General features: G+C 42.9%; 1 protein-coding gene and 1 long non-coding RNA gene across 3 annotated transcripts; one reads left to right on the plus strand and one right to left on the minus strand.

Moving 5' to 3' along the window:
• Window positions 1-1,833: 1,833 nt before the first annotated feature.
• Window positions 1,834-4,019, minus strand: LOC147019471 (thyroid transcription factor 1-like). 2 transcript variants are annotated; one of them, XM_085893995.1, is made up of 2 exons: window positions 3,653-4,019; window positions 1,834-3,234 (listed from the first exon to the last, which is right to left on the minus strand). In XM_085893995.1, exons 1-2 carry the CDS (start codon window positions 4,017-4,019, stop codon window positions 2,543-2,545), a joined length of 1,059 nt encoding a protein of 352 aa, XP_085750121.1. In that variant the 3' UTR covers window positions 1,834-2,542. The 2 variants fall into 2 exon arrangements, with proteins under 2 accessions (XP_085750121.1, XP_085750119.1); XM_085893993.1 differs by having other exon boundaries at window positions 3,623-4,019.
• Window positions 4,020-4,195: 176 nt separating this feature from the next.
• On the plus strand, window positions 4,196-16,931 carry LOC147019472 (uncharacterized). Its single transcript, XR_015061425.1, has 2 exons — window positions 4,196-4,261; window positions 9,418-16,931. It is a non-coding gene; the product is annotated as an uncharacterized LOC147019472 (long non-coding RNA).
• The last annotated feature ends 40 nt before the right edge of the window (window positions 16,932-16,971 follow it).

The raw sequence follows: 16,971 nt of genomic DNA on the forward strand, positions 1-16,971 counted from the left end.
GCACGAAACACTCATTCAGGGTGATGGAGCACGAAACACTCGCTCAGGGTGATGGCGCAGGAAACACTCGCTCAGGGTGATGGAGCACGAAACACTCGTTCAGGGTGATGGAGCAGGAAACACTCGTTCAGCGTGATGGAGCACGAAACACTCACTCAGGGTGATGGAGCACAAAACACTCTTTCAGTGTGATGGAGCACGAAACACTCGCTCAGGGTGATGGAGCACGAAACACTCACTCTGAATGATGTGGCAGGAAAAAGTGTCCGCAGTGAGTGAATGATTCTCCCAGAAAGATGTGGCGTGGTTCCGCTGTCTTTAGCTTAAGTGGCTTAAGCACGCCAATGAAGCAGTTGATAAGGAATGGTTGGCCAGGCTGTCACAGCATATCATATAGGATCCCTTAAACTTTAAAGCCGGTCTTCACCGGGCATGCAGCAGTTAATGAAATAAAATGAATTCGTTCAAATAATGACTTCATCCACAAAAGAGTTGCAGCTGAATGCAGAACAACCCTGGAGGCATCGCAAAGTTCAATCGCCCGTGATATAAACCTTGCAGATAATCTGCCATCTTGTCTGCTTGGCTGTGCACGTGTCACGTGGAATATCGGTTTGAGGTCCACACAAATGTTATAACACAAACGTATTACTCCGAGTTTAAGGTCAAGGTCAAATTGTCTGAAATACGTTTTTTTGTCATTGGTCAATTTTGCCACTGTAAAAATCTCAAGGACCCCTTGGCTGTCCAATATGTTTTTGCATCATCATAGTGGATCTGCACTGAAGTTGTGCACCTAATACGTTATGGGTGTCCTTGACCTACTTGTTTGTATGCTGACCTAATTTACAAAAAAAAAAACACATTTTTGATCATAACTTGAATAATTTTCCTCCATTTTTCATTATATGAGTTTTATGGATAGACTGCAGATGGGGAAACATCTTTATCTATACTCTATTGGTCATATCATTAGATTGCTGGCCAAGGGTAAGTAGAGGGTGATCACCAAGGGCAATCACTTTGTGATCACAGATATTTAGTTTTAATTGCAAACCTCAAAATAGCTGTTCAGTAAAAGTAAAAACTTTAGAAACTGTAACATGTTTGATCCATTTTCGAAATATCCCGATCATTAGCTCGGCTCTGTTCTTCATAGTGTTTTCGACCCTTTCAGCCCAACATCTGTCTGTCTGTCTGTCCCACCCTGAAACGCGGAAACACTCTTCGGAGAGAAAAAAATAGTTAAATTAAAGTTGTTTTATATTAATCCAAACCTCCAAGAAAATTATAATATTTTTCAATTAAACAAAAACCATGGTACCAGGTGTGTATAAGCATCAGCCCACTGCCTCAATCACTCCCAAATGTTTTTCTCTTTGCTGTTAATTAAATACATAACCTCCCATTTTTGAAATTTTTCAGCCAGTGCAAGCATAAAAGACTTCCTTTTTTTATATCGTGGTATTTTTTTATTTTTTACCATGGGATTGTGTTTGTGTAACATCATGATATAATCATAGGAGGCACAACATAATAGCAACACAAATCATTACTATTTCACATTTAATGGCATTTTATGCTAACAGCAGATTTATTACACGGTGAGTACGCGAACATACAAAAAGGTTTTTTTAAAAAAAAAAAAACAAACAAAAAAATGGACATTGATCACTTTTAGTCCGTCACCCAACAAAGAAGTTAAAAAATACAAGTTAAAGCAGGTGGAGAGATGGTTTTGTTAAAATGTTTGTATAAAGAACCGATTATAAGAATAAAAAGAGGACCGCTCATCCTGCAGCTCACCCGGATCAGGAGCATCAGTCACTCAAACCCCCTGCAGACCTCCTTAGATCCTGTTTTTTTTTTTTTTTAATTCTGTGAACAAACTTTGGTACATCATGAGAGATGAAGGTTGTGGCAAGTCTCATCGAAATCGTGTGTGTACTTTTGGAGAAGAGAGCAAATACCTATTTTTGTGGGGGAAGGGGGCAACCCCCCCACCCCCATAGTCCCCTTAATGAGCTCAGATTTTGATGCGGTCAATACACCTTCGTTAGACATAAGATATGAAGCTTGTGGACAATTTTCATCAAAATCGTGGTTTGGTTAAAGTGATAAACACTGAAGTGTTAACAGAATCACTCACTCACTCACCTCCGGACACTGCTCCATCGCATGAGCTCACTGGAATAAAGTTCAGGTGAGCTAATAATAGTAATAATAAAGGCAATTGTTCAAGGAAAGTTATTGACATTTGTTTGTGAGCCACAACCAACTTACTGATCACAAAATGGCAGATTCTGTACCGTCTTGTTCCTGAATGCCATGGCATAAAGTAAGGGATACTTTGTCCGGATTTGAAATGCGCATCTTTTGTTGTGCGGAAGCATCTATTCTTGCATTATTTATCCTGAATTATATCCACCACTTGTGACATTTCATTGAAGTTTCGAGACTAGAATGTGTTCAGGGCTTTGGCACTGTAGCAGTTCAACACGGTGTTTTCAAGGGTCGAAACCCTGTTCAAGAAACGAATGCATTAGATAGTTGGTCGTGCACCCCCCACTGCTTCCGTTCCACTCCACCAACCCCTACAGTGGAGGACGTTCGACCCGTACACGTGTCGGTGCAAGTCGTACTGAGGCACTGAAGGTTGAATGGAGCCCATGTTAAAGTGCATCATCGACGGACTAACAGCAGATTCCAAATCAAAGTCCATGGTGTCTGTGTCTCCACCTTGATTTCCCATTTGAAATGTTGAGTTCGTCGACTGAGGACAACACTGCGTCTGTTGTGCAGGTAGAGATTGGTGGTCCGACGCAAGTGGAGTAGGGCCAGGTTTATCGTCTTTGACTAGGACCGATACACGGCAAGCGGATTCAAGTCGTGGGTCACTTGGTCTACCTCCCCCGTCACGCTTTACCTGTTGTGTCGCCTTGTCTTTGGCTTGGCGTTTGATCTTGTAACGATGATTCTGAAACCAGATCTTTACCTGCGTAGGTGTTAAATGGATCATATTTGCCAGATGTTCCCTTTCGGGTGCCGACAGGTAATTTTGCTGTTTGAACCGCCGTTCGAGTTCGTAGACCTGTGCTTGTGTGAACAAGACACGACGCTTGCGGCGAGGAGCGCTCGTCAGCAACGGGACCATTTTGCTGTTGCCCATCATGCTTCCAAAGCCTCCTATAGTGCCCATTCCCATCGGTGTGGATGGTCCCGTGAAACGAGAAACTGCAAACAATGTCAACAAGCGGAGTGAGATCTGTGGTAAGAACCCCATGAACAAGTGTCACTGCATATTTTGGGCATTTTTGCATTATCCATATATTAAAGTGCCACAGTCGTCATAAATGACCTACTTCCAAAGCAGTAGATGGATATGGAATCTTATGGATTATAGATACATGTTGTTTATTTCTACGATAGCATGAGGGACGAAATTCAGAAAACAATTGCTCGCAATGCTTTCAAGGATGACCCAGCTCAGAAATCCAATGACGCAATGCCAAGGCATTACCCCAACATCACTTGACAGCTGATAACATGAGTTTGATACACCATTTCATTTCACTAAACCGAAAAAGTAGACAAGAATGTGAAGAATCTGTTTCGAGTTTACCGCATGGCAAGTAGCATTTGAAGTACCCACTTGAGCATCTGCAAGGGTCAAGGCCAGAGCCATACCAGGCTGGAGTGGGTGCCGTAGTTTGGAGATCTTCCTGGTAGGTCGGCAGCTCGACGGACACTCCACTCAGGTTTACCATGTAGGGGCTTCCCACAGTCTCGTTAGGTACATCTCTAGCAGAGTGAGCTGTACCGTGGAGAGCCCCTTGCTGCATGGGGTGCTGAGCGCATCCCTGGCTCACTTCCGAGCGGTATGAACCTATCCTGGGAACTCCTTGAGCCGTTCCCACGAGCGGGACCTCCATAGTGGCTTTTCTGTGAGTCTCTTCCAGCACCGGGCTGAGGATGTGTGACACTGAAAAGGGCGTCGCGTGTTTCGGGCTGATGGACATGGTTCACAGGCGACCGTTTGCAGAGCAGCTCAGCCTTTGCCTGTTGGTTTTTCTTCTTACGGGTGCTACCGGCGCCCATTGGCCAGGCCCGGCCTCACGCTTATCATCGATCTGTTTGGCCGCGGCGCCGCTGGGCCGAGACGGGCCATTGGAGGCGGAGCGCGGGTCTGGCACAACGGACTCCGGGTCTGATAACCTGGCTTTGAGAGGAAACCTTGTGTCTGTGGGTCTATCACGAGCAGGTGAGTTTTCACATCCTATCTTACTGGAGTGCTGCTGCTCCAACTTAGGTTGGTCACTCTGTGATCAGTTAACTTATATACGTTGAGAACTCACAATATCTTCATCTTACCCAATAAGTACAAATTTCTAAAAATGAAAAACGTGCATTTTAAGTCTCAATTCAATTGCTATTTTAGATTCACCCAGCTCTGAAATATTTTGTCCATACCGTCTTTACTGAATTCCGTAAAAAAGTACAGCCAACCACATCTTATAGAAAATCGTACAATTTATGGAAGAGGAAGCATGTTGACCTGTTTAATGCTCTCGTTGAAACGAATGGCTCATGATGCTCAGAACCCAGGTTAAAATCCCATCCACCATCTGTATTTGTCTGCTGTCTATTGATGTCCTTGTAATTCATGTAAAAGTACACATACTGACCTCCTCAGACTTATGGACCAGCCAATTATTATGTAAAAAAGGGAGTTGGTTGAGCTGGTACATTCCTGTATACGGTGTGATTAGGAATGGGAGAAGGTGGTGTGGAGTGAGAAAAACTTTCCTTTTGAGCTGTCTAGTCTGCGTTTGATTCCTGAACTGACTGAACTGCCGGATTTAATGGTGTTTTTAAGCAGAGCATTGGATCACAGTGTGCCGTCCCTTGGGTGGACGTTAAGCCGTGTATCTCGTCCGCAAGCATTAGCTGGTGGATGTAAAACGCCCCACGGTGCCTTTTACGAAGATTAGGCGATTTATCATTTGCACCCTGAACAAATTACAAATTCCGACTAGCTTCAGTCGAGCATGAGGCTTGCTCATCTGATTCGTGAATGTCTTGGGCCAAAAACATTCCTTGATTGACCCCACAAGAGGGTTGAAATAATTGCGGCCATTACAAGTCGTAGTAATAGGTATAATTAGGAAGAAAAAACATTTTCTTTCCAATTGTTTTTGTGTAGTGTCGAGACTCGTGGAGGAGCGAAAACACAGAAGGGATCAGGATGTCAGGTCAGGTCAGGTCAGGTAGGGAGCATGTGCCAGAGTAGCGCGTCGCTGCATCCACTTTCCGCCGGTACTGCAGGGGCCTCCATCTGGCCATCCCCCAGGCAGATGCCTGGTCCATCCCCATCTCCTTAAGATGCCGATCAACCTGCTGCAACCACGAGGCACGTGTTCGGCTCGTTGGCCTCCTCCACTCACGAGGCTCCCTCGCTGAGAGAATCTGGTGAGCAGGATCAGCATGAGGAAACGAGCCACATGTCCATACAGGCACAGTTGATGCTCACGGACTATGTAGGTAATAAATCTCATTTAAGTCTTTCTCAGCAACCACTGATTGGACACAAAGTCCGACCAGCAATAGCCAAGGATTCTCCGAAGAGACCTGGTACCAAAGGAATTAAGTCTCCGTCTCAGATCCCTGGTCAGAGTTCAAGTCTCACATCCATAGAGCAAGACTGGAAGCACCAAGGACCTGAAGACTTGGATTTTCATCCTCCCACACAGGTACCAACAGTGCCACACCCCATGATCCAGTGAATCCATGACTCCCCAGGCCCAACCCAGATGTCTGTTGACCTGTCTAACAGCCAGCAGAGACATAAATATCACTGCCAAGGTAAGTGAATATCTCCACGGCATCAACGTCCTCACCCGAAACAGGTACAGACAGGATAGCAGCATCCAAGATGTCATTGAAAGCCCGGATCTTAGTTTTGACACAGGAAGCCCGTAATCCCAGCAGCTCCGACTCCTCATTCAGCACCTCGAGGGTCCCTAAAAGGATCTCCAGAGTCTCCACAAAGATGATTGCATCATCTGTGACATCAAGGTCAGAGATCTTGACATTCCCAAATGATGCACATAGCTTGATCTCTCAAACATCCTCCCCAGAATCCATTCCATACCAGTGCTGAAAAGTGTATGGGCCAGTACACATTCCTGACAAACTCCAGCAACAACTGAAAATAAGTCGGAGATGGCATCACCACATCTCACAGCACTCTCAGTACCAGAGTATCGTTCAGACGACAGATTGATCAATTTTGGTTGCACCTCACGAAGACCAATAATCCTCCACAGGGCATCGCGATTCACTGAATCGAATGCTTTGCAGAGATCAACATCGGCTGCAAGCAGTCCCTGCCGAAATCATTATCTGTGTTCAGTGAGGACCCAAATGGCAAGAATACGGTCAACCATTGACAACTTTGGTGGAAAGCCTGGCTGCTGTGGGCGCAGGTGCCCAAGCAGATGATGGCGAACCCTATCAAGAATTATCCAAGCAAAGACCTTGCCCAGCACTGAGAACAGCATCACCCCTTGGTAGTTGTTCCAGTCCGAGTGATCACCCTTCCCTTTCCAGAGATGGACAACAATGCCCCTCTTCCAGTCAATTGGGATGATTCCTGTGTTCCAGGCAGAGTACAGAACTGCATGCAATGACACGAGTACAGCATTTCCACCAGCCTTTCGAAGTTCAGCATGGATGCCACAGATCCCAGAAGCTTTACCCGATTTCAACCGGTTCACCACGGCCTGTGTTGCCTCAAACGATGGTAGATCACAGTTGATTGGAGGGACAGCAATAGGGAAAGTAACACCACTGACATCCAACTCAACAGATGGTGGATCAGCCTGGCACATCCGCTCAAAGTAACCGGACCAGCGGGTCTTCACTTCGGACTCCTCTGTCAAGAGCCCACCACCCTCAACTCGAACTGCAGTACACCAATGGAAGGGCTTGGAGGAAAGAGCCCACCACCCTCAACTCGAACTGCGGTGCACCGAGGGAAGGGCTTGGAAGAGAACTATGCGCAAATTCCCTGTAAGCAGGATGACAATCACTTGACCAGAGGTGATACACTACCCCCTCACAGATTCCCTCCACATAGGCCTCCTTGTCCACCCTCAGTGGAACGTACAGTTTTATGTCTCAACTCCCTGAGCAGCTCAGCTCCGCCATTAAACCTGGCCCTGCAACTCTGATCAATGGAATCCAGTGTCCATCGAGACAAGATTCTTCTTCGCCCGTTGGAGAGTTCCAAGACATTAACCAGCAACATCAAGGACCGTGGTCTTGAAGGCACTCCACAACTCTGCAGGAGTCCCCAAAGCACCCAGACCCTCCAAATTCCCACTCAGCTTGTTCGCAAACTCATCAGCTACCCTCTCATCCTTGAGCTTGCCAACATCAAACCTTGGCTGGGATGCTGCCAATCTCCTGGATTCAAGTTGCAACTTCAGAGTGGCGACCACAAGCCTGTGGTCAGTATTGAGGAACTGAGCACTCTGGTGGACCCTGCATTTCTGCGACCATAAATGAGTACATGGTCTCGGAGCAACCATAAACCATATCATCGTCCAGTGACCATAAACGAGTACATGGTCAATCTCCTTCGCCACTCCGCCAGTGTTGGAACACCAAGTCCAGCAATGAGCCTGTGGGTGCTTAATCCATAAATGAGCCACCCTAAGTCCATTACTTCTTGCAAAGTCAAGAAACTTAGTGCTTTTCTGGTTCACAGTTCCAGACACATGGGGACCAACACATGTGTCATAACCATCCCTATCAGTTCCAGTCGATGCATTGAAATCCCCCAAGACTAGAAGAGTATCTCACCTGGGGCACTGATCAACCACAGACTCCAGCGTGGCATAGAATGCGTCCTTCACGGTGAGATCACTCACCTCAGTCGGTGCATATACAGACACCATGGAAATGACACCCAAGGAGTGACGAATCCTTCGTCTCATAATACGCTTGTTGACCGGTGTTACCTCAATTATCATTGGAGCCAGCTTATTTGACACAGCTACAGCTACTCCTTGGGCATTGTAACCATCAGAGTGACCAGACCAATAGTAGGTGTAACCACCCACCATGATCTTGCTACTATTTGGTCTCCAAACCTCAGAGAGTGCTCCAATACTGATGTTCAAATACTTGAACTGAGGTGATAACAGAGACAGGTGATCATCCTCACTTAAGGATAGGACATTCCAGGCACCCACCTGAAGGGACCACTTCAGGTTAACCCTAGGATTCCGCCGTCTGGTGGACGACACCTCAGCACCACCCTGACACACATTACCGTAATCTGACCTGGGAAGGTTACTCCATGGTTTTCCTCCTACCATCAAAGAGTGGGGGTCCCGAAGGCTTTGCCTCAATCCCGTCATACGGTGAGCTGCCTTGCAAAAGGCAGCTGCACTGGAGGTACTCCCATGGAGTGGGTTTTCAATTTTGTGTTTTTCTTGTATTTTGCGGAGTGAAGGGTTTTACAGTGGCCGGAGTGCAAATCCGGCCACCAACCTCTGAAAAAAAAAAGTAATCCAACTGCAGCATGACATCCGCAGACACAGTTGGGCACTATATATGGATGGCCATTGGCACACAAGTACGTCCTCCACCCTTTGACAGGTTTTGTTTTTAATCCTGCTGGATGTCCACATCCAAACACCCTCCTCACCAGAAAAGCTGGTGGTGGAGATGGTTTAGTCACCGACAACCCGACCATGGAACAAATTAGTACAGATTTACATGGTACCTCTAGCAAGTCACAGATCTAATCTGTCCTGACCCGACAATCGTGACGGGAGCACAGTGGAAATCACAACCCAAGGTACTCCTGGGAGTTTGGAGGTGTAAGAGCAGTAGTACATAGACAGTGAGAAATTGAGTTCTTGATGGAAAGTGCAACTGTACCCATGGGATGAGGTTCTTGCATGTTGAACTGGAGGAGACAATAGCCAGGGAGGACTCTAAGGAGTCAGGGATATCTTGTGGAAGAAAAGATTCTGTTTAAGTAGATGATGTCTGGTTTATCAGCAATTCCCTGGATTGTGTGATCTGTTAGGTTGGAGCAGAGGCCTTGGATGTTTGAGGTCCACCCAGGGACAGGGGAGGAGGCACTGTAATCAAGGCACAGGAATGTGGAGTGGGATGGGAGAACTTGGAGAGTGAGTGGGGCAAGGGGTGAACTGAGAAAGGGTGGGAAGGGGAATATTGGAGGGATAAGGGAAGAGGACCATTCGAGTGGGTGGGTGAGGTGGAAAGGTAGGGGGCATGAGGTGGAGGGATCCTCATCTATATATTGTAGTCGCCAGATTTATCTGTCTTTCTGTCCATTCCTCTGTATGTCACGCTGTTTTTGCTGGGATGTCATTACAGCGTCACGTCTCGTGCTCGGCCAGGCCTCTGTGAACTTGCACATCATCCTGGTGTCCAGCACTCAACCCATCCCATTGCTTTGCTGATGGCATTTGAACAAGATAACCCATTTATCTGACATCCATAGGCGATGGGCTAAATGTCATACACTTGGCATCGGGATGAAGGATTTCATAAGATCACGGCGTTCCATATGGGACGTCAATATGGCATTACATCGAACACTCGACTCAGTCTTTACCGGCGGTTTATTATTCATGACGGCAAATAAGACGTAACTAATTTGCCACTGTTTCTTAATAATATCATTAGCAGAATAATAAATATAATAACAAAATAATTATTAAGAATAATCGTATCATAGCAGCGTCAACATTCGCGATTAAAGTGGTGTATTATTTATGACACAATGAGAAATGGTGTATTATTTCAGAAACCACTTCTGATTACTGTTTACAAGCCATAACTAATTTGGAACTTTCAAAATGAGGTTTGAATTCTCATGAGGCCTTTTTCATAAGTGCTGTGTATGCGTTTTCAGTGACTCGGTTCAATGAACTGGGACACTTTTAACCTGCCATTGCCTGGGTGAAATCTATATGTGAAATAGTCTTTTAAACATATTTTTCAGCATTTGAACAAAAGAGTGGCAATTTCAAAATGGTTCATTGTAAATGTTGTATTCCCAGATGCAAATTGGACTCAGGAAAACATAGGAAATACGAGAAATATCTGTCGATGAGAGGTGCCGAGTTTGTTCTATTTCCTACACACACACATGTGCGCACGCACGCACGCAAGCACACACACACACACACACACACACACACACACACACACACACACACACACACACACACACACACACACACACACACACACACACACACACTTCTCCTTTTACCAACACATGCAAAAACTAGTATACTTTCTCTTGTGGCCTTTAACCAAACAAACAATCCACTGTAATATTCTCCACCAATCTATCGCTCTGAAGTTCTGTCTATCCATGGTGAAGCTTGGCTGGCCTGACTCCACCCACAATTGTAACCTGAAAAATATTAAATCTTCTATCATGAAAGAAAGGTATGTTTCGATTATTACCCATACAGAGGTAACGAGGTAATGAATGTTATTTTGGGGAGCTATCAAGACAGCAGTCTATTATTGCCTGTCCACAGCCAAATGGAAATGGGCGTACAATCAAGAATTTGACTGCTGAGCTTATGCATACAATTAAAAACTGAACACTGCATTACCCATCATAGAATAAAGCTATGTGGAAGAAAGAAAATAGTCATGATTAATATTTAAAGTCTTTAATCATAACAATAATAATAAAACTCTAACCTGTCATTTTGATGGCCTTTAATGCTACAGCAAAAAAATGGAAGATTGTACGTAATTTCGGAAAAATGGAAGATTTTAGGATTGGGACACTAACTGCATCACTATCGACTATAGGGTGGTTGGCAAGTGGCTTAAGTACTCAGGCAAATATTCCAATTAAATGGTTGATAAGGAACGGCTGACGCAAATAGCACATTCCCGCAAAAACAACTTAACATCGCCGATTTTCAGATTTCATTGCAGATGTCGAGTTATTTAGCCCATGTGATCCGATCCTCCAAACTCAAATTATATTTTGATTTTTATACTTGAATTAGTCCATGAGAGTAGATTGTGGAAAATCACATCATATATTAAATGCATGAAATCGATCCAAAGTCCTCATTTGAAAACTATAGCACTTACAAAAGCGATGTATGCAGCGGTTTGTGGGTATGTAGATCAAACATTTGATGCTATCACTAAAGAAAGTGAAAAAAAAACATTTTCAGCACTTTATCATTAATAAACCATTGTGGCCTGTTCCAACTCAAGGCATTGTTGAACTGGCCGAACAAATTGGTGAATTAAGTCTCCAGCGAGGTAACCCAGGATGCGTCTTAAGACTCCATCGAGAGTGACGTGTCCGAGGATGCGTTTGATAAAGGATATAATTAAATAAGGTCATTAATTATCTTCAAAAGGGGTGTTTTAATTAACCCAAACACCCAATTTTTACTCTAGCACTTCCTTGGAGTTCCCTTAGTATACCTGCAAAGTATCAGGCTGCTAAGTTTCATGGTTTTGGAGTTATGGAGGAGACACACAGACATTATTCTTGAAAATGTTTATTATGTGAAATGATTTTGATAGAAAATGTTTATTACGTGAAATGTTTATTCCGTGAAATGTTTATTATACGAAATATTTATTGTATGAAATGTTTATTATATAAAATGTTTGTTATATGAAATGTTTATGTGAAATGTTATATTCTATTAAAAAGTTTTATGAAATGTTTATGACACGAAGTGTTACCTTTTATGAAATGCTTATGACATGAAGTGTTACCTTTTATAAAATGTTTATTATCTGAAATGTTTATGTGAATGTTTTATGAAATGTATTATTATTTGAAATGGTTTATAATATGAAATGTTTGTTTTATTTTATGTTTGTTTCATAAAATGTTTGTTTTATGAAATGTTTAATGAAATGTTTTAATATATAATGGCTTATGATATGAAATATTTGTTTTATAAAATGCTTGTTTTATGAAATGTTATATTGTAAGAAATGTTTATTATTTTTGTCTGGTGTTGGCTTAATGGTAAGGGTGATGGGCTTGGGATCCTCATGTCCTGAGTTACAATCCTGCTTGGCCATATAATTAATACCAAGTGGGCTTGACTCAGCTTGTCATCCTTCTGAGGTTGGCAAAATAAGTACCAGTTTGCTGGGATGATTGAGCCATTCTAGTATCTAGTATGTAGTATCTGGTGTTGGAGTGGCGACCTGTCCAAGATTGTGCCCAATAGCCCAGGAGACTGCTTCGGCAGCACTGATGCTCTATAAAGTGGATGGTCCCAATGGATTTGGATTTTTTTTACATTATATGAAATGTTTGCTTATTATATGAAATGTTTGTTTATTACATGAAACTTTCAACTACTTCGACGCCTTGACCCTTTAGACTTTTAGACCCTTTAAACCAATTCGACCTTATAAGACCCTTTTGATATCTTTAGAGATTTATATCCTTTAGAACACGTTAGACCATTAGGCCCTAACTATTTTTGTAACATCGCATTTAGACCTTAAGAGCCCATAGACCTTTAGACCCCTTGTGAGCCTTTCAAACGTTATGGACCCTTTCAACATTTTAGACCCCTTTAGACCCTTACACTCTATAGACTTTCGATCCATTAGACCCTTTAGACCCATTTACTATTGGAATGCACCCTTTAGATCCCATAGACCCTTGAGACCAGTGGTTCTTAACCTGGGGTGCACGCACGCACCATCATGGGGTGCGAAACGTCATTTTTGGGGATGTAAAACATGCTGGCCAGTGATTTTGCTGCAAAAATAGAGTGCTTAGAATGCAATTCAAAGTCTTTAATTCGAAGACTTGTTCAAAGTCATTGATTTTTGTCAAGGGGTGCAAGAAAATGTTCTGAGAACCGAAGGGGTGCGGGCACCAAAAAAGGTGAAGAACCATTACTTTAGACTTTTTGACCGTTGAGGACCCTTTAAACTCTTTTCCACCCTTTTGGTATATCGACGTGTACATAGACCCCCTTAGTCCTTTTAAGACCCTTTTTGGCCTTTTAAACCATTTTCATCCTTTTAACACCCTTTTAGTCCTTTCAAGACTCTATAAACACTTTGGACACCTTTAGACCCCTCAGACCATTTTACACCCCTCGAGGGGCTCAAAGGGATGAAGGGTGCTTTCATGAATACAATCGTGTTATCAGGCCTTTCAGCCTCAACAGACCCCTCATTTTCTATCAAATCAAACCGAAAATCAATTTTATCACCTAATTCCCTCCATCGGGAGATGGGTGTCTGTCCAACTTGGAGATATTCACAATATATTATTTTGCTCAGCTGTGCCACTGATACAGTGCCCTTGCACCTGAGGACAGGAATTTTGATTTTGTATTTGTAAAAATGTAAACGTTTTGGAACTTTCTCGGTGCTCAAGATGTATGTCATAATCACCCACCCCTCTCCCTTACTACTACAATGGAGATGTAACTTGGCCAAGGCACTTGTCTCATCTGTTTGCACTAGTTTTTATTCATTCTTTTGTACTGCTTTGCTACTGATGCACTCAGTGCCCATGCACATTTTTTGGATTGGAATTTGGATTTTGGCCAGGGTACCATCAACAATCATGCACTATGTGTGAAATACTTACTCCATTGGATATTTAACATCAACACAGTAGTACCAGCAGACGGGTCAGGCAGCTTAAAATCCATCCAAATGACGATGCACTTCGTGATGCAACACCCTACATGTGATGCACCAATTTGACAGTTTATAGACTGGTCGGGAATCTAACCCAGGTTTGACAGAAGAAAAGGTAAGTGAGCTCCCTCTGTGCCATCCTGTCAGACTTGCAGTCAGATCTCAACATGAGCTGACAGTATAGTAGGGTTCTGGTGGGGTGTGCTGCATTGCATACAGAGCGTGCTGTGTTGAATTGTCTAATAGTGGATGTAATAAGATGCCATGGTGTTCTTCCAACCACAGTGTCTCTTTGGTTTGGATCAGTATCAAAGTCAAATAAATCCTGCCTGTAGATGGAGTACATGAGATGTAATTGGCTAGATTAGGAATAATGTAAATGAGAAATGCGTTTGATAGGATTGTTACTTGTGAAATTGCAGATTCGCAAGTGGGTTGGGTTATCTGGTCTGTTATTTTGTCTGTTTGTCTGTACGTCTTTTTATGTCAATGTTCGAAAGGGTCACATTTTTACGTGAATTTTCACGAAACTTTACCACTCGGGAGAGGAAGTGACAAGCTGGAAGCCTATTGTTTTTGAGGTCAATATGTCTATTACGTACTATTGGAGCACACCTTTTAGACCTTTAGACCCCTTCAACCCCTTCTTCGACATTTTAGTACCCCTTAGACCCTGTAGACCTTTTAACACCCTTTAAAGATATTAGAATCCTTGAGACCCTGATAATCCTTTTGGAATCTTTAGACCCTTTTCAGACCTTTAGACATTCACACCTTCAGACCTTCATATCTTTCAGATCCTTTAGTTAGACCTTTCGATCCATTAAGATCCGATAGACACTGGAGACCTTCACCCTTTTGATCCTTTCGACTTCTTCAACCCTTTAGACCATTTAGACTCCATCGACATTTAGACCCTGTTTATACCTGATAAGACCCTGTATATCTTTAGACATTGTTCAGAACTTTTAAGATCCTTAAGAGACCTTTGACCTTTGGACGCATTAGACCCAAAAGAAGCCCAAGACCATTAGACCTCTTAATACCCTTTAGAGTGGTATGGACCCATAGGATCCTTTCGACCTTTACATCGCTGAGACCACTGACACCTCACACAAAACATCTAAACATTTGGGTTGACTTCTGGTTCCGGTTCTTAGAGTTATAGTGGTGTCCCTCTTTGTGTTTACTGTTGTCTTCTTGAATGAAAATGATGTTTTTAGAGCGTACTTTAACCGAAATTCCAAGGACGTCATAAGGCAGTTGACAAATCAATAGTAGATCATGCAATTTGAACTTGAGATCCAAAATGCCCTCAACAATGTAAACCTTTCCTTTTATAATCTCTCAGTGAAATTAACTGGTCTGTTTTTCTCCTCTGTATTTTCGATACTTTCCAGTTTTCCTGCTTTCCCATAAATATAATCATAGCAGTTTAACATCAATTCATTTATGCCGTTATTGTACCTCTTTAACTCATCTGCTTGCACTTCATAGGCCTCAGAAAAGGCACTATATGCTCTAACAGGAACACCAGTTCACACTTTATCATTTTGATTTCCAATACACCCCAAAAGCAACTCCTTACATCCAGTCAACCACCTTCTGCTGAGGTTTCCCTTCTCCCACTACTACTTCTCCTCAGCTCTAAGCACACTGATCTTACTCAAACTTACCCTTTTATGCTTCCTCAAGCAAATCATCTCACTTCCTTATCCCCAGCAGTTTCCTGTCCTGAATCCTTTATCCTACTTCTTCCATTGCACTTCTTCAACCCTAAGTCTCTCCATTCCTTTTCACCTCACCCTTTCATCATATTATAGAGCAGTGGCCAATTGGCATACAAGGTCAAACACCCCTCCCTTCAGCAGCACAAATCACACTATGGTGTATTTAATTTTTTTTTATGGGATGACCGAAAAGTGATAGTGTATTTGTAGGAATTGGTGGCAGCTACGTTTTTCATGATGGTTTCCATTGGAACCTCCAAAAATTACTGGATTCACCGAATCAACATAAAATGACCAGAGATTCGTTAAATTTCAAAATAAAGAATCTTTGGTGTCCAATTGATCAGCATGGGAGGGGGTCACCTGTTTATGACATCACATATGCTAATTACTTCCCATTTGAGCTGCGTTTCCATGGTGACTATTAAAATCATCAAAATAATGAAATGAAATGAAATGTGAGTACCTTCCGTACTATTTGAGATTGAAAGGCAAAATTGGTGTTGAAATGATCAGCATGGACGGGGATGGAGTCACCTACTTTTGTCATCATATATGCTAATTACCTCATTTGCATATTCATTATTTGATGGAATTCGCATTTTTCCATGAAAATACAGTTATAGCTAACAGAACAAATTTCCCCAGAGGAGCCAAATCATCCATTCCCACTGGGACCATACTCTGTACAGAGCGTTGGTGCTGCCGAAGCAGTCTCCTTGGCTATTGGGTACAATCCTGGATGGGTCGCAGGATACTCGAATGACTCAGTCATCCCAGCAAGCTGGTACTCATTTTGCCGACCTCGGAAGGATGGCAGGCTGAGTCAACCCCTTGGTGAATTAATTCAGCGGGAAACGAGGCTTGAACTCAGGACCCTAGAATCCCAAGCCGCCACCCTAACCACTGAGTCAACACCAGGCATAGCCAAATCATCTTCAAACAAAAAAAACATTGCATTTTTGGAAAAAAAAATGTAAATGTATATATATATATATATATATATATATATATATATATATATATATATATATATATATATATATGTTGGGATTTGTACCTTTTTCATGTTAGCTTCTGTTTGTTCCCATTTAGACTTTCTCTGGCTTGCAGTTAATAAGAAATATAATCTTGCTTGTTGTTCATAAAGAACACTGGAGAGATAAGGATGTGGTTAGCCTTGAGTAATCCTGTGTGAGCAGCTTAAGGGAGTAACTTCACTTCCTCTATATCTATGCTTGATTCACAATTGCTGAAATAAATGAGCCAGCTGCTCACAGCTGGTCATGGGTTAAAGAAAAGACAATTGGGAGATAAGCATTTGTCCTAAAATAAAACCGACTATATAAGAGAGTGATATGACCATCTCTGGCAGAGTGCGCACTCTCCTCAATTACATAATTGGTGTTCCTGGTGGTTTGATGCTCTCCGTGTACAGTGTAGACGTATGATAGATAATAAACAGTTTTCTCTCAAGTACATCGACGTCTTCATACCTCAACTGAAAGGGTGATCG

Source organism: Eptatretus burgeri, chromosome 9 (genome assembly GCF_056783735.1).
Source record: "Eptatretus burgeri isolate ZD-2024b chromosome 9, Ebu_testis_v1, whole genome shotgun sequence".
NCBI lineage: Eukaryota > Metazoa > Chordata > Myxini > Myxiniformes > Myxinidae > Eptatretus > Eptatretus burgeri.

Excerpts from the sequence above, each read along its gene's own strand:
- LOC147019471 (XM_085893993.1), bottom strand. The coding sequence starts at position 4,019 with ATGTCCATCAGCCCGAAACACGCGACGCCCTTTTCAGTGTCACACATC. Across the intron at positions 3,235-3,622 it reads CAAATGCTACTTGCCATGCG|TTTCTCGTTTCACGGGACCA; the intron begins GTAAACTCGAAA and ends CATTGTTTGCAG.